At 41.5% G+C, this 18,689-nt stretch overlaps 1 protein-coding gene across 1 annotated transcript in view; it reads left to right on the forward strand.

The window, feature by feature from the left end:
* The first annotated feature begins 334 nt into the window (after positions 1-334).
* Positions 335-18,689, forward strand: part of LOC145352351 (protein phosphatase 1 regulatory subunit 37) — a 185,825-nt gene continuing 167,470 nt past the window's right edge. The window contains exons 1-3 of the mRNA XM_080202105.1: positions 335-605; positions 6,930-6,942; positions 10,849-11,055. Coding sequence (XP_080058231.1) covers positions 335-605; positions 6,930-6,942; positions 10,849-11,055 — 491 coding nt within the window. The remainder of the gene's footprint in view (positions 606-6,929; positions 6,943-10,848; positions 11,056-18,689) is intronic.

The raw sequence follows: 18,689 nt of genomic DNA on the forward strand, positions 1-18,689 counted from the left end.
TTGTATCTTTAAATTATTCTGTGCATGATATTTGTCAGCAATATAATGAGAGTTGGCAGTATTTGGTATAACTTCTCTCAATCTATGTACATTCAAATGTCTCCGGTTATGTCAATGCAATCTTTATAACATCAAGCATTCAAGGGGAACAAACATGCCAACAAGATATGGCGCACATGAAACAAAATTAAATATTTACTTTGTGAAAGAAAATAATTTGCACTGGTAAAATGTGGGGAAGGCAAAGTCAATGTGGAATTCTCTAGTTCCTCACACAGCTTCAAGTGAATTTCAGTTTGTTATTAAATTATTAAAGTTCAGTGAAAGATATCACATGGACAGTGCTGTGAAACTAGAGAATGCTACGGCTAAGTTTTCACATCAGGTCATGAACAATGAGATGAGTGCAACAGGAAATGTCTACACTGGAGAGCTGCAAGCACCTGCATCCTCTCAAGATGTGGACACCAAAGATGCCTGTCCTATTCAACAGGATAGAGCTCTAAATGATGAGTGGAATGTTAAACCAGCAAAACGTGTCTGTTTTCCACCAGAGGGAGAGATTGTTTCTGGATCAGCAGAACCCTGGAATCCGTGGAATGCTGGTAAGTTCAACACATAATGTGGAGTGGCACAGTGGTTAGCACTGATGTGTTGCAGTGCCAGGGATCCAGATTTGATTCCCAGCTTGGGGCACTGTCTGTATGGAGTTTGCACGTTCTCCCCATGTTTGCGTGGGTTTCCTTCAAGTCCTCCGGTTTCTTCCCACAGTCTGAAAGACATGCTGGTTAGGTGCATTAATCCAGGCGCTGGAGTGTAGCAACTGGGGGAATTTCACAGTAACTTCATTGCATTGTTAATGTAAGCCTTATTTGTGACTAATAAATAAACTTTAACTTTTCAAGTATGTTCGACTGAAGTGAAGTTTTTGTGTTACAGAATATTGGATACTGCATTTTTGTAAGAAGGAAGATTTGCATTTATGTAGCACTTTTCATGAATATTAAACATCTCAAAATGCTCTACATCCAATGAAATGCTTTTGAAGATTAGTCACTTTTGTAACAGAAGAAACTTTGGCAACATTTAAGAGGCACCTGGATGAACACGTGAATAGGGAGGGAACAGAGGGATATGGACTGAGTAAGCGTAGAAAGTTCTTTTGAGTTTAGTAAGGGCATCATGATCAGCATGGACTTGCTCTGTGTTCTACAACATGTGAAATTTATATTGTGGCTCTAATACAGGAGAATGTCCCAAGCTTCAAAGGGCTGTGATTTTCAAAAAATGTTGAGCTACAATTCTCCATCTGGGTGGAGGTAACAACTTTTAAGTGGGCTGATAAGTTGCGTGATGATAGATTTTTTTTTGTTAATATTTTTGGTAATATAGTGGTATTGTTTGTGCATCCATGATTAACTAAATTGGGGAAGGTTAACGGAGGAAGCTTGTTTGGGACAAGCATTCTTTCTGAATCTACCCTGTCTAACCTTGTTAGAATCTTATAAATTTCTATGCGAGCCCCTCTCACTGTTCTAAACTCTAGTGAATATAATCCTAACCGACTGAGTCTCTCCTCATTCCTGCCATCCTAGGAATCAACCTGGTAAACCTTCACTGCACTCCCACTATAGCAAGGACACCCTTCCTCAGATAGGCTAGGGATCTGACTTTCCAGCTATTAAATTTAAAAGAGGAGCTGAGAAGCAACAAGGGACTTTTACAACTTACAAATGTTTCATAAGGAAACAGGGGAAGCTCATTAACATTCTATTGGTCCAAAAGTAGGGGCAATAGGAAAATATGAAAAATTTTTAAATTTTGGAAAAGTTGAGTTTGAAAAGATGCTTGAGGACAATGGAATCTGAGATAAATGGAATGATGTGCAGTTGCCGGCGTTGGACTGGGGTGGGCACAATAAGAATTCTCACAACACCAGGTTAAAAGTCCAACAGGTTGATTTGGTAGCACAAGCTGTCCTTTCATCAGGTCACTCACCTGATGAAAGGACAGTGCTCCGAAAGCTCGTGTTGCCAAATAAATCTGTGGACTTTAACCTGGTGTTGTGAGAATTCTTATTGAGATAAATGGGGGAAAGAATACTTAAAGAAAGATGTTGAACTGAGCTGAGGTGGCTGAGTTGTGTACAGGAAATGATCAGAGACCAGCTCTGTGCTGGGAGAAGTTGTGATAGTAACAGCCATCCAGCCAAGCCAGAAGCGCCTTCAGAAAGCAGTTTGTTTTTGTACTTCCTTGGATTTCCGTCACAGAGTGGAAGAGTGTAGAACGTGAGAAGTCACGTAGCGTACCTTTATTAAAGTGGTAGCAGGTTTTGCCTCGGGTTTTTCCTAGATTTTTATAGTTTAAAATCTAGAAGGAAGATGTTGCTAAGAAGGTAGTTTACGTGTGTGTTTTGTCCAAGTGGGTTTTTGTAGATGTTTTGTAAGATTGTTTTAACTGTATAACTCTAATCTTATACGCTTAAGTTTTTTTTTTGTTCATAAATCTTTTAATTGTTTAAACCCTAAAAGTGTTACTCGAGTGCTATGCTTCTGGGATCAGTAGCTTTTCCTCCTAATTTTCAAAATCTGAAAAAAGTTTATGATCAGTAAGTCAGGTTTCCCTCTACAATCTGGCTAGCTCAGCAAATAACATCTGCTGTGATTGTAATGATCTCAAGAGACATTCACGTCTCAAAAGTGCCAGGCAGTGACCATCTCCATCAAGAGAGAATCTGGCCAACTCCCCTTGACATTCAATGGCATTACCATTGCTTATTTATCTTCTTGCTGTTTGTTGGACTTTGCTATGAACAATTTGAAGGTTGTTTCACCCCTCCGTTATAGCAGATGGGATTTTCTAGCTGCTATGCTCGCCCCAAGACTGAAAAATCCCGCCTGAGGTCTTTGCCGGTCCTGTCCTGCCCGCTACGATTCCTACGGCGGACAGGACTGGAAAATTCGCCGCACAGGTCAAAAATGCTTAGCTGCCTGTGAAGCACTTTGCAGTGGTCCTGAGATCATGAAAGGCATTCTGCAATTGCAAATTCCTTTCTCAGGAATTTGTTTTCACATCCAATGACTTCATTAAAGTCAGTCCAAGTGTTGTTTTCTTTGTTAAATCTGATGTTAACCACCAGCATCATGAAGTTGTTGGAAACTGATCAAGACCCACATCTACAGTGTGTTGAGTCTAAAGTGAAAAAACTGTCGAAAATAAGAATGAATTAATAATTCATCACAAAGGCTGCTGTGGTTTTATATTACTGTGCTGACTAGTTTGGTTGCTTCAGACCTTTGAGACAGTCTGGTCACTATGAATAATTATTAGCTTTCAACATCTCTGCAAGGTCACAGTACATGAAGCGAGCAAGATTAGAGTTTAGAGAACTGGGGATGGGGATGTCAACAATATGATTGTATTCGTGTTAAGTAACTTCTATCACAGTCTAACCTTACTGTTCCAGTTCTTTTTTTATAAATCCAATATTATCAGTTATTTGAAAAGCAACTCACAACTTCTGGTGTTAAACGCCTTTTCCGTGCCTCTTGCATAACTGCAATTAGTTTGAAGTGCAGTTCTTTTGGTGCCAACCTCAATTAATATAGCATTATTGAATTAAATATATGCTTTGGGGACCAGGGCTATTTACAGTTGCATCAGGGGGACCGTATCCAGTACTGACTTATTATGTTATGATTGCAATCAGTATCCAGATCTCCCCATTATGCTGCATCCTGTTTGCTATCTCAGCCAGCATCAGGTTTTAAGAAAGGAATACAGGGACTACTTGAATGTATAGCACACCTTTCACCATTTCAGAATATCTCAAAGCACATTCTAACCAACAAATTACTTTCGAAGTATAGTCACTGATGTAATGTCGAAAGTGTAGCAGCCAATTTGTGCACACACAGCTTCCACAGACAGCACCATGATAATGGCCAGATAGTCTGCTTTTGTAATAATGATTGAGGGACAAATATTGGCCAGGGCACCAGGGATAACACCCTGGCCTTCTTCGAAATAGTTCTCCGGGATCATTTATGTCCACCCCGAGAGAACAGATGGGATCTCAGTTTAAAGTCTCAAGAACAAAGAATAAAGAAAATTACAGAACAGGAACAGGCCCTTTGGCCCTCCACGCCTGCACTGACCATGCTGCCTGTCTGAACTAAAATCCCCTACTCCTCCATGGAACATATACCTTTATTCCTATCCTATCCATGTATTTGTCATGACGCCCCTTAAAAGTCACTATTGTATCTGCTTCCACTACCTCCCCCAGCAGCGAGTTTCAGGCACCTTCTGTGCAGAAAACGTGCTTCGTACATTTCCTTTAAACTTTGTGCTTTGCACCTTAAATCTACACCCCCTAATAATTGACCCTTCAGCCCTGGGAAAAAGCTTCTGACTATGCACTCAGTCCATGCCGCTCATAATCTTGTAGACTTATATCAGATCACCCCCTTAACCTCTGTCATACCAGTCAGAGCAAAAGAACAAATCAAGTTTTGGCAACCTCTCCTCATTGCTAATGCCCTCCATACAAGGCAACATTCTGGTAAGTCTTTCCTGCACCCTCTCCAAAGCCTCCACATCTTCCTGATGATCAGAACTGAATAATTCTCATCTTGAACAATGGCACTTCTGATTATTATACTGCAGTGTCAACCGACACTTTATAATTCTCTGGACTGGGGCCTAAACAAACAAACATACAAGTTAGGGGCAGGTATAGCTACTCCGCCTGTCGAGTCTGCTCCAACATTTAATGCGATCATGGCTGATCTGACTGTAACCTCCCTCTTAAGCCTGATAACCTTTCATCACCTTATTTATTAACGCCTTGAAAACATTCAAAGAATCTGCTTCCATTGTCTTTTTTAATCCATTTGTGGGACATGGGTGACGCTGGCTGGCCAGCATTTACCTAACCCTAGTTGCCCTTGAGAAGGTGGTGGTGAGCTGCCTCCTTGAATCGCTGCAGTCCATGTGCTGTGCGTTGGCCCCAAAGCTGTTGGGAAAGGAATTCCAGGAATTTGACCCAGTGATTGCAAAGGAACAACAATATATTTCCAAGTCAGGTTAGTGAGTGGCTTGGAGGGGAACTTGCAAGTGATGGTATTCCCATGTATCTGTTGCCCTTGTCCATCTAGATGGAAGTGGTTGTGCGTGTGGAAGGTGCTGTCTAAGGATCTTTGGTGAATTGCTGCAGTGCATCTTGCAGATAGTACACACAACTGCTACTGAGCGTCGGTGTTGGAGGGAGCAGATGTTTGTAGATGTGGTGCCAATCAAACGGGCTGTCGTGTCTGGATGGTGTCAAGCTTCTTGAATATTGTTGGAGTTGCACTCATCTAGGCAAATGGGGAGTATTCCATTACAAGACTTGTACTTTTAAGTGGAGGACAGGCTTTGGGGAGTCAGGAGGTGAGTTACTCACTGCAGTTTTCCTCATCTTTGACCGGCTCTTGCAGCCGTTGTTTCTGTGGCGAATCCACTTGACTTTCTGGTCAATGGTAATCTCAGGGATGTTGGCAGTGGGGGATTCAGTGATAGTAGCACTGCAGTCTCTCATCACTTAGACAATGGTGGACAGGGGGCTCCAACAGCCTCATTTGCAACTTACGGGAATCCCAATGGCCTGCTGAATAGGGTATCAGAGCTAAAATGGGATTACTGCCCGAGTTCAAAGCATTTCTGATTCACTCTGCCTGCCACACCAGTCCTGATCAGGTTCCCGGCCACAGAAGGCAGGCACCTGATGATTATGCCAAAATGTTGATTTAAATGTTCTAGTGGACTTGAAGCCGATTCAATGCTCTCCGGCCACTTACCCGCTTCCCCTGCAGGAACAGCACCTAGCAAGCTTTTGTGCTTGTCATGACAAGCATAGACCTGGCGTGTTGGACCCTGGGGTGGGGTGGGGGGGGGAGTGGTCAAGGAGTAAGTATGATGCCCATATGCCCTCTGTCATTGCCGGGTTGCAGATGGAGAGTGCCTCAAGGATCTGAGAGGTTGGGTGAGCTTGGCAGGGGCGAGCAATAGGGATCTATCCTTCCACCCTTGGAAAACGTGAAGATCGGGTATCTCACTGTTGGCTGTCCCACCCAGCCTTCTCCCAAAGACAGAAATTCCACACACCAAGCAGCATATCAGTGATATTCCAACACTGGCAGGGTGGTAATCAGCAAAGGTTTGGAAAAATCTTGCAACACTCAGCACCTGTACAGTGAGTAAATGAGCGATGGAGAGGTTTCAACTGAAACCCCCATCAGGAGACACTGTTTCTAATCTCAGTTTGGGAAGTGCAGGGAGGTACCACACAGTGAAATATTCAACTGCAGGGTTATCTTTCAGCTAAAGGGAATTTTTTTTTAATTTAATAAATCACCAAACATATCAACTTTAGCAAACATTCGGATACCAGGAACTCCTTTTCACAGGGCATTGATAAAATCATAGAATCCCTACACTGCAGAAGGAAGCCATTTGGCTAATTGAACCTGTGCTGCCCACAATCCCACCCAGCCCCCTATCACCTTATATTTAGCCCCCTGACACTAAGAGGTAATTTAGCATGGCCAATCAACCTAACCTACACATCTTTGGAAAGTAGGAGAAAACCAGGGCACTTGGAGGAAATCCACGCAGACACGGGGAGAATGTATAAATTCCACGCAGACAGTGACCCGAGCCGGTAATCGAATCTGGGTCCCCAGCACTGTGAGGCAGCAGTGTTAACCACTGTGCTGCCCTTAAAAATGTAAAACAAATGATTGCGGATGCTGGAATCTGAAACAAAACAGAAAATGATGGAATACTTCAGCAGATCTGACAGCATCTGTGGACAGAGAATAGAGCTAATGTTCCAAATCTGGAAGAGTCATCCCGAATTGAAACGTCAGCTCTGTCTCTCTCCACAGATATCAATAAAAGGTAACTACACAAGGAATTTATAGTGTAATAATTTAGATTTTGGAAGCTAGTGTAGTCAGTAATTACAAATCCACTTGAAAAGGAGTCTTTCAACTAAAAGTATTTGAGAAAAGTAAATGAATGTTTATTAGTCGCAAGTGGGCTTACATTAACACTGCGATAAAGCTACTATGAAAATCTCTGAATCGTCACACTCCAGCACCTGTTCAGGTACACTGAGGGAGAATTTAACATGGCCAATGCAGTTAACCAGCATGTCTTTTGGACTGTGGGAGGAAACCAGAGCACTGGAAGGAAATCTACACAAACACGAGGAGAACATGCAGACTCCGCACAATGACCCAAGCTGGGAATCAAACCCAGGTCCCTGGCACTGTGAGGCAGCCGTGCTAACCACTGTACCGCCATGCTGCCCATGATAATAGAAAGGAGGCCGTTGGTGATTTGGCAGTTTTAGGACAGGACACATTCTGGGGTAAAGATATGTAAACCAAAGAATATGCGCTGCTTAGAGAACCTTAGAGAAGAATGGGAGATGAGAGATATGGTAATAATTGGAGCATGATGTGGATATGCCGGCGTTGGACTGGGGTAAACACAGTTAAAAGTCTGACAACACCAGGTTTTAGTCCAACCGATTTATTTGATAGTAAACTCACAAGCTCAGAACTCTCCATTCACCTGACGAAGGGACTAACCCGAAAGCTTGTGAGTTTACTATCAAATAAATCGGTTGGACTAAAACCTGGTGTTGTCAGACTTTTTACAATAATTAGAGCAGACAGAGGAGCTGTAGGTGGACCTTTGATGAAGGGATGTGAGCACAGTTTGGTGGGTGGGAGATCAGTGACAGAAAAGGGACCAATGATTTATGTTAGTGGTCCATAAACTAAAAATGAGTAGTTGGGTGGTTAGGGTTTGGAACTATATGGGTTGAGGGTTCAAGAGGTGAGTTTTATACAGGAAATGAACTTCCAAGAATGAAATTCCAAGATCTGAAAGAGTCAAAAGGTATAGATTAGGGTAAGAAGAAGTCTCGTAGGAGGAACTACATTTGGTTGACTAAGAAATCTGAGGTAGCTGAGTGAACAGATTCAATCATCAAGTCAAAAATCTGCATGGGCAGCGAAAAGATGGAAAGGGAGAAGATTGGAAATGTTTGCACCAAAGGAAAGGATGGAAGTTTAATCTGTTCATGGGAATGTAACAATATGGGCTTCTATTTTTGGAGATTCAATAGCTGGAGCAACAGTGGACGCACTGGGGACAGTGTGGCTAAACTACTGTGGCTAAATTACTCAAACTTCTCTAAACAGGATGGCAGTTCAAGGAAGTTTAAGCAATTTAGCGATAATCCACAATGGACCATAAGCATCTTTAGAGAGAGAGAACTGTTTATATATAGATTGAGGGGCACCACTCCAAGGCAAAGAAACTGACGTCCTTGAATATTACCACAACAGGGACTGAACCCACCCTGTTGGCATCACTTTGCTGCACCTCCTAGCCATCTGGCCAACTGAACTAACTGACCAAAGGAAATTTAAGTGCCTATAAAAGAGGTGGTCAGTCCTGCTATGGAAGGAACAAAGGAAGAGCAAATGTGACAAATTGAAGGACCAAGAATGTGAGATGATTTACAAATCTGAAACAGATGTGTAAAAATTGTTTGTGGTGTTACCATGTGTGCGACACGCATAAGGGTTAGACTGTGGAACATCAAGTTCAGAGAAAACATCAGTCTGAAGAACTTAGGAGAGTCAAGGGTGCAGTTACAAGTTGAAACTTGCAAGGACACAAAAACAGAAATCTCAGCAAGTCTGACAGCATCAGTGGAGAGAGAATAGAGTTAATGTTTTGAGTCTGGATGATCCTTTAGCAGAACCCTTTTTCATTTTTCTTCTGACGAAGGGTCATCTAGACTTAGAACATTGGCTTTATTCTCTCTCCACAGATGCTATCAGACCTGCTGAGATTTTCCAGCATTTTCTGTTTTTGTTTCAGATTCCAGCACCTGTCATATATTGCTTGAAACTTACAATGAATTGGTCTGATCTAATCAGTGTTGAGGCAAGACATAGGAAGGTGAGGTCAGTAGTGTCTGACCTGTAAAGGACAATGAAATGATTGAAAGCCAAACAGGTGAGCTGAAATTGACCCTTGGCCAAACATAGTGGGGACAGCAGACATGCTGACATCACGGTCATTGGAATGTATGTTGGAGCGGGAAGAGATTTGTACTATAGTTGTGAAGGAATGATGCCACAATGACAGAAAACCGACTTAGAGACAGCTTAGTGAAACACAAAGGGTAGTGTGGAAGGCTATTTGAATGATTGGAGACCAGTGTCCAGTGGTTAACACCAGAGACTTGAGCATTGAATCCAACACTGATATTCCAGTAGACTGAGGCAGTGCTGCTCTGTCAGACGAGACATTAATCTGAGGACCCCTCTTTCCTGTCAGGGATATTCTATGAGGTTATTTGATTAAGTTGTTCACCCCCTAAACTTGCAGCAATAAAGACTGAAGGATCAGAGTGGAAATCTTTCTATACTGCCCCTACCCTATCCAAAGATCTAAGAAGGCGCCTCAGATCCAACCTCAGAAAAGTATACCTCTTCCCCTCCAAACAGATATACATTTTTGCCTGCAATGCACTGGGACCCCTATTGTTTGCATAAATTATGTAGGTGAAAATGTGAGGGGAATGTTAAGCAAGTTTGCAGAGGACGCCAAGATTGGTAGGGTGGTTACTAATAAGAAAATGGTCATAGTTTAGAGGAAGATAGAGGCGAGTTGGTCAGATGGGCAGAGCAGTGGGAGATGGTATTTAACCCTGGTAAGTGTGAAGTGATGTACTGTGGAAAAAGAAGCAAAACAAAGGAGTATCTAATGGATGGTAGGACACTGGGAAGCTCAGAAGAACAGATGGACCTTGGGGTACTTATTCACAGATTCCTGAAGTCGGCAAAGCACATGAAGGGGATAGTTAAGAAAGCATATGGAACACTTGCTTTTGTGAATTGTGGCATAGAGTATAAGAACAAGGAGGCAATGTTGAAATTGTACAGAACATTGGTTTGGCCATAGCTGGAGTTCTGTATGCAGTTCTTCTGGTCTCCTCACTATAGGAAGGAAGTACTAGAGGGGGTACAGAGGAAGTTCACCAGGATGTTACCTGGGATGGACCATTTCAGCTATTAGGAGAGACTGGATAAGCTTGATTTGTTTTCTTTAGAGCGGAGAAGGCTGGGTGGAGGGGGCAGGGAGGGGAGGAGAAGTTGGGGGGAGGGGGAGGGGGCATGACTGAGGTGTATAAAATTATGAGGAATATGAGCAGGATGAGTAGGGAACAGCTGGTCCCCTTGATTGAGGGGGATAGTTTTAAGGTAAGGGGCAGGAGACTCAGAGGGGGTTGAGAAAAAACTTTTTCATTCGGAGGGTGGTGGGAATCTGAAATTAACTGCCTGGAAAGATAGTGGAGGCAAAAAACCTTATAAACTTTAAAATATATTTGGTTGAACACTTGAAAGATCATAACATTCATAGATATGGGACAAGTACAGGAAAATTGGATTAGCATACCTTAAGCGATAGTTACTGTCAGTGCAGATTCAATGGGCTGAAGGACCTTTCCTATACTCTATGACCTACAACTTCACTAGCTAACTACCAACATATTAGGTATTTAAAGAAGTCCTGTTTTATTAAAAGAACAAACAGACACTGATCAAAGATAGATGCCAGTAGTCACCTGATGTCATGTTGTTGCATGTTGGAGAATGAGATGAGGGAGCACGGAGGGTTTAAAACAACTGAGCTTTATTTACAGATGTGTTCTCTGACGTGGTTGCTTCATCTCTGTCCGTACCTTGCACTAAAAACTTGTGACGTCACTTCCAGTGAATACATGAATACGCTAACACAGCAGAGCCTCAGTAAGCTGAGAAGAATTAAGACAATACACAACAGCAGCCAGCCAAGGAAGCTGAATAAAAGTGAAGCCAGGTCATTCCTCCTCACCCAGCCGTATCATCGGTTATACGGAAATATGCGAGAAATCCTCGGTGGATTGACCACTTGGGATACTCCAGCACACGGGGGTACGAAGTAACCGATCATTATTGAATTCTGTAATTTGAAAATAAGTGTCAGCAAAGGCACATTTGAGTGGAAACAGTACTTTTTGTGTCTGTCATCATTGTGAAAGTAGAAGCCCCACCAAAATTAATTGTCCTACAAGAAGAGTAGGGGACTGTTACCATGCTCTGGCACTGACTGACTTCAATCTGAATTTACAGTAATAAAACGTGTCACTCAGTACTGATGTGAAACATCAGTCCTCCTTAATGAGGTACAAGACACTCATCCCACATAAAAATAATGCACCTAAATCATTATTTAACATGTTAAACCTTGTGAAAACTAAAAAAAGGGGTCTGGTTTCATGTGGTATAGAGCTTGTGATAATGCACTCTGGGTACTGTTGTAGACACATGCATACACACACATAGACATGTGCAAATCCTTTTTCCATCATTTCCAAATATTAATTAATCATTTTTTGGGATGTACTTAGTACTTGGGGCAATTTTCAATTTTTTCTAGTTGGCCATAGTCTGGCACAATGGATTACCACCCTGCTGTAGTAACCGCTCACTGCTGCACCTTCATCATCTATGTGTACCTCACAATGGCAAAAATAATGTCCTCCAACCAGGTTGCTTTTGAGTGCAGTCTTTCACTGGTCATCATGTCTGCTCGCATTGCAGCCTGCTTCAACAACTTTCTGCGAATATCCACAGGACAGCTGATGTCCGCACCCAATTTCTCAATTATCAGTTGCCCATTTCACAGCCTAGAAGTGGACAGCTGACAAAATTTGTACCAATAAAGCAAACAAAAGCTAATATTTGATGTATCAGCATGTTGGGTTGCCTGAACTGCAAGAGGGGCGGCATGGTGGTACAGTGGTTAGCACTGCTGCCTCACATCTCCAGGGACCCGAATTCAATTCCGGCCTTAGGTGACTGTATGTGTGGAGTTTGTACGTTTCCTTGCGTCTGCATAGGTTTCCTCTGGCTGCTCTAGTTTCTTCCCACAGTCTAAAGATGAGCACACTAAGTGGATTGGCCATGCTAAATTTCTACTTAGTGTTAGGGGGATTAGCGAGGTAAATATGTGAGGTTACGGGGATAGGGCCTGGGTGAGACTGTTGTCAGTGCAGGCTTGATGGGCCAAATGGCCTCCTTCTGTGCTGTAGGGATTCTCTGATTCTAAGCCTTCCAAGTTGGGAAGGCTATTTGTTTTATGATTTTCTGCACAGTTCATGGAGGCATCATACAAATAAAATCACCGTTATACTTTATATATATCATAATTCCAAAACTGAAAGCTCATAGTGATGGGTGCTATTTTCAGCAGCTGTTTCTAGATAAGTAATGCATCATATATAAATATATACCCCATTAAAATGATTCATAATGTTTTTCTAGTCAAATAAAAAACACATATTGACAGAAAAAGAGTCTTATCTTTAGCACCGACTTGTTCTGAGAAATATAATTACTAAGCATTTAGACATATGGTAACACAGAACCATGAGCAATCTCAAAGCTAGACTGCAGTGCAGTATAACACTGAAAGATTATGATACATGCAATCATTTGAAAATTAAAATCCATCTCGTGCATTAAGTTCTTCTGTGTATCACTACATCTGCTAAACTTCCACTTGGGACATGATAGATAAATATTATAATAATGCTTGAATATTCAAAGCCAATTTCTTTGCTTTCACAGTTAGCACTAATTTAAGGATTGGATCAAATATCATTATTACATGATAGTAATGTTGTGAAACCGCAGAAATTATATACCGAAGGACATTGGTGGTATAGTGAGATTACAGCGTGTCCTTTTAACATTTGAGTTGTTGATTGGCACTGTCAGAACATTGGGAAGCATGTCTCCTTTTAAGCGTTCACTAGTGAAAGTGTCTTTGGACAATCCCTTTCCATGTTTATCACTAATTTTCTCCAACAATTCTTTCCCCCGTTCTTCCTTCTCCAGTGTTTGTTTCCTATATTTGTACAGGTGCTGGTAACCCTCAAATGGTTTGTCCCACTGGTCGCTACTCATAACTGAGCCTGGAAATTGGATGTAAGCTTCAGTTCTGTAGTCTAAGTTTGGAGAGGTGGGAGTGATCTCCACTTGGGTGGGAGGAAGGGGGAGTGGGATGACTGACCACGCGTCATCCTAGGCTGATCAGCTCATTACAAATGCACCTTTGACGAAATCAGAGAATCTCATGGTAGGGATTGGCAGGAGGTTGCTATTTCCAGCGTTACCTCATGGGGTGCTATATTGAAAGGCCTTCCGTTTGCTCTCTGCAAGTCAGGAGTTCCAGATTCAGCCGAGACCAGGATGTGGCAGACCAGAAAATGTGTGGCCCTTTGGTTTAGCACAGTCGCCCCTGAAATTCTCTTCCAGGTTATTCAGGAAAGGCAGGGGAGGGGGGGTGGTGCTATTTCCCGGGAATGATAGCAGAAAGCCTTCCCAACTGACTTAGATCATCACTGAGGAAAATGCACCAGAGGGTGCACCACCATACAGGTCACTTGTAATTATATGTTCACATGCACTGTTTGGAAGCTTTTTGGATTCCATTTTACAGCTAGTTCTTCAATGGTCGAAGATGTTTAAGAGGCGGAATTTAGGCTCCTATCAGAGTCTGACAGTGAACTCCAAAAGATTCCGTTATCGGTTATCAGTACAGTGATAACTCAATAATCCCACATGAACATGATTAAGCACTGCCCATCATTTGTGAGTATGCGATGTGGTCTGCGCACCCATCATGCAATCAATTCTGTGCAGCTCACCCTGTTCCTAAGCTCTGAAAATGATGTCTGCACAGAATGTTGAGCAAGATCATTGCATCTCCTGCTGTTGCCCAGATGTGAGATGTGTGGGTGGATGCCACCAACACTCAAGGGAAGCTAAACATGCTATGTGCGTGCTAAAGAATACTATAGACGCAGGTTTGGGGCCGTGAGGGAATTGCTACAAAATCTGCTTAATCGTAGAAAATCAGAGGCTGCCCTGCAGATATGAGGAAGCTGTAGTGGTGCAGTCATTAATCACCTTCTTTGGTGATGTGACATTTTGAGCTAACATGCAAGTGGAAGTTACAAGTAAGGAGGCAACGGGCAAGTTAGACTTGACTGCAAGAGGGGTTGAGTGTTGGATTGAAGTGAACATTTAAACATACAAACAAATGAATTAGGAGCAAGAGTAGGCCACTCGGCCCCTTGAACCTCCTCCGCTATTCAGTAAGATCATGGCTGACCTGATTGAAACTTCAACTCCACATTCCTACCTACCCCGATAACGTTTTGCTCTCTTGATAATTAAGAATCTATCTAACTCAGCCTTAAAAATATTCAAAGACTCTGCTTCCATTGCCTTTTGAGGAAGTGAGTTCCAGATCCTCACAACCCTCTGAGAGAATAACATTTCTCCTCATCTCTGTCTTAAATGAGCAGGTCCCGTTTTTTAAACAGTGATCCCTAGTCGGCGATTCTCCAACAAAAGGAAATGTCCTCTCCACATCCGTCCTGTCAATACCCCTTGCCAAGAACCTCATGGATGTTACATGTGAAGACATTTAAACTTGAAACACTGGTTTGTGGTGATGCATAGTTTTGTTTGGTTTTTGGAATGGTGTGAAGAATCTTGTGAAATCCCCAGTGAGAATAACTAGTCCGGACATTGTGTAACAACTACTGAAGGTTATTTATTGAACTAAAGACATATACACACAACTAGGATGATAACACTCTAAGACAATTAAATATATGAATTACCAAACATGCACAGTTTATATAGAAATTACCTCTTGTTCCAAAATATATGTCTGCAATCCTTGAAATCCTGAAGACTTTCTTGGTCCCAAACAACATTCAAATTAAATAAATCCAAAGGTCAAATCCAGCTTACAGTTACTACAATATACAAGGTAGATAATCAAGACTTGAGAACATCTTTTCCTGGTCCAGCGAAGATATTTAAACTGCCTCGGTGGAGATCTCTGCACTGCCTTGGCTTTAAGACTTCTTAGATGTTACAAGGCCTTTTGGCTGTGACAAGTAAATGAGCCTGCCTGCTTCTGCAGGTGCTGGCAATTACATTCTCATTCCTCGTTGATTCTCCCCACTGTGTATATTGGTTATCTGTTGGGCTGTCTGCTTCTCTCACATTACATGACTTTCAAAATTAGCATCTCTATACTTCCACTGATTTCTCAGTCATCTAGGTAAGCTATTTCCTAATGATAGAGCTATTTACATCTGATTCGGGCTGGATGCCTGCTAATCTCATTACTGGGAAATGTCACATCTAATCATCCCCTTTGAATGTTGTCTGCTGCTGTCACTGGGCAGATTTTTATCTGTTGGTGGGGAAATCATACCCTAATCATTATTTGTTAAACTCTTGTTAGTGTTGTTCTAGGCAGATCCATAACACCCTCATGATCTTAAATGTTTTAATCAAGTTGCCTTTTACTCTCCTAAACTCAAGTGGATACAAACCTAACCTCTCTATCCTTTCCTCATCAGACAACCTGCCCATTCCTGGTACTAGTCTAGTAGACCTTCTCTGAACTGCTTCTAAAACATTTACATCTTTCCTGAAATAAGGGGACTAATACCCTACACAGTATTCCAAGTGTGGTCTCACAAATGCCCTGTATAACTGAAGCCAACTTCCCTGCTTTTGTAATCAATTTAATTTTGTAATATATATTATATTTGCCAGATTTATGCCTACTTACTTAATCTATTTATGTCTGCTTTAAAATCCTGAGGATTTATTTGCTAAAGTTAATCATGACATCAGGAAACTGATTTATGGCCTCCCGCCAAATTAAGTCCCCCTCCTAACCCCTCTACCCAGCAACCCTCTCCTGGAAGATCCGGAAGCTTCCACCCATTGAATACTTGTAGCCTCTGCCTGTGGAAATCAAAATTGAGCATTATCAAACCTTCATCGTATATCCACAGGAGATCACTGGAAAGCTAATGGCCTGTTCTTCTTTGTCATTTACATGGTTCCTCTCACTGATATCATCTAAAAGCAAAGCGTTATGTACACTGATGATACCCAGCTTATTCACACCACCACCCATGACTTGTATCCATAACAATCTCTCTTTGCTCCCATCTAATCTTCTACTCTGCTCCATATGCTCCATCCCCTCTTAAAATGATATAAAATCCATCACATTTATCCTCTCTTTAGCTCTGAGGAAGAGTCATGTAGATTTGAAACATTAACTCTGTTCCTTTCTTCACAGATGCTGCCAGATCTACTGAGTTTCTCCAGCATCTTCTGTTTTTATTTATAATTGCTCCAACATTGGTGCTCTTCTCTCACTTGTCCTCTTGTACTTGTCCTCTGTCACCCTCATTTTCCTCCTATAAGTCACACCTTAAAACCTACCTCTTTGACTAAGTTTTTGGCCATCTCCTGATGTGGCTTGATGTCATATTTTGTTTTATAATACTCCCGTGAAGCATCTTGGGATATTTTATGATGTTAAAGATGTAACCAGTGTTCTCCTCCCTAACTTAGGGAGGCCAAGGGCAATTATTGTGCTAGCTTCCTCCCACCCCTCCCTCCCTTCTATCCAGTTCCTCATTCTGCATCCCTGGTTGGGATCAGCTAATTCAGCATTAACTCTGCAATCAAATCTGGAAATTTCCTGAGTCGCATAATTCTGGAAGACTCAATGAGCCCTAGGAGGAGACTGAGTTAGCCCGATCTCTAACTCACATGGGAACGTAGCATAAAGCAGCCTTAAAATTGGGTACTTAATTGTCAATGTCACTGGCAGCATCCATAAGGCTAACCAATTTGATGAAGTGAGAGATTCTGTTCTCGAGAATTAGAGCAGATTTATAGGGCTGATAGAGCAAGCTTCAGCCCGAATCAGAGCCATGCTGTACCTGACCAGGGAGTGCTTGATGTTGACACTCTGTTCCAAAAGTGCAGGGGATAAAAGATTCATTCTCTGATGTTAACTTGCCCCGTTGTCCTTGAAGAGCAGTAATAACGTTCCCTCTGTGCTGTGTCTAGAGGTATGCGCCCAGGGATTTGAGATGCGGAAATCCATGACATGAAGTTGAACAACTTTGGCACTTGAAAGTCTTCGGTTCTATGGTGTATGAAGCAATTTCACAGCCAGCATTAAATAGTTCAGAAATTAAATAATTTTGAAGATTAATCAAAGAATCAATTTGCTTAATTTATTCATCTATAAATCTAGGTATTTATTAATTTAGTAATTCACTCCAATTAAATCAGGAATCAATGTACTAATTGATAAATATGCATGTTTGTAAATTAATTTTTAAATTAAAGAATTCCCAGTTACCTCCCTCTCCCATCCTCATTATATTCTTTCAATTAGAAGTTTGTCTTTGTTATAAGACTATTGGAGCTTAGCTCTCAATCTTTTTTTATGACAGATTGTATGCTATGTTATGGTACATTTGCTAAGGCATCATAATATGTAAAAAATGCATGACATCCAAACTGCACTTTGGCATAATGGTTAGCATTGCTGCCTCACAGCGTCAGGGACCTGGGTTCATGTTCTCCCCAAATCTGTGTGGGTTTCCTCTGGGTGCTCCGGTTTCCTCTCACAGTCCGAAAGATGTTAGGTGCATTGGTCATGTTAAATTCTCCCTCAGTGTACTTGAACAGGCGCCAGAATGTGACGATTAGGGGATTTTCACAGTAACTTCACTGCGATGTTGACGTAAGCCTCCTTGTGGCGCTAATATATAAACTTTTAAACTGAGTACAGAATTTTATCTACAACATTTTGCAAGGTTGCACTGCTCTAACTTTCTTTAACAACACACTCAGAAGTTCTTTAAGGAAGATGGGAACATAACACTCCCGTTTACAGCTGTTTCCAGACAGCAACAGTCATGAATTATTAAAGAAAAAGAAAGAGTATCATGTTTATGGACTAAAGGGAACTTCCAACCAAATCATTCCATTTACATGGTGTATCTCAGTTTTCTCATAAAATGTATTTCTAAATTAAATGTATAATTAAGGTTGTGGTCCCCTTGTGAGCGTGTAATGTACTGTAATGAAAGGAATTACTCCAATGCCGGGGTTTACTGTAGCTCCCCTTGATAGGATTGTTAATGTAACAATATAATCAGGGTATGTTATAAAAGTAATGGACTAATTAGTTTGTAGAGGTAATCTGCAACAGCAGAGATTTGTAATACTTTTTCTCTCCTGTTGAAATCAATAGCAATAGTAAATATGTACAACGTAAAGCAGCATGCAGCTTTGCTGCCCTCTTATTGCTTGTTTTGAGCAGGACAAATATTTTATCCTAGATACACAATCTTAAGTTAAAATAACTTGTAGTTATCTTGCTGTTCAATCTTAATTTTTAACGTTGATTTGCTGTCACCGCGGCAAAATGATCACAGAATGTGAGCGTTAAGACACTGCTGGACTTTCCAGATGTACAGCAAATGTTTCCTCATATGGGGTAATCTAGAACAAGAGGTCACAGGTATAGGTTGAGAGCTGATAGATTTAAAACTGAGATGAAGAGGAATTACTTCTCAGTTGTGAATTTGCTGCCCTGTAGTGATGGGATCGTTGAATAGTTTCAAGAAGGAGATAAATATATTTCTGATATTAAAAGAG

This window comes from Carcharhinus amblyrhynchos, chromosome 14 (genome assembly GCF_965287045.1).
Source record: "Carcharhinus amblyrhynchos chromosome 14, sCarAmb.v2.hapA, whole genome shotgun sequence".
NCBI lineage: Eukaryota > Metazoa > Chordata > Chondrichthyes > Carcharhiniformes > Carcharhinidae > Carcharhinus > Carcharhinus amblyrhynchos.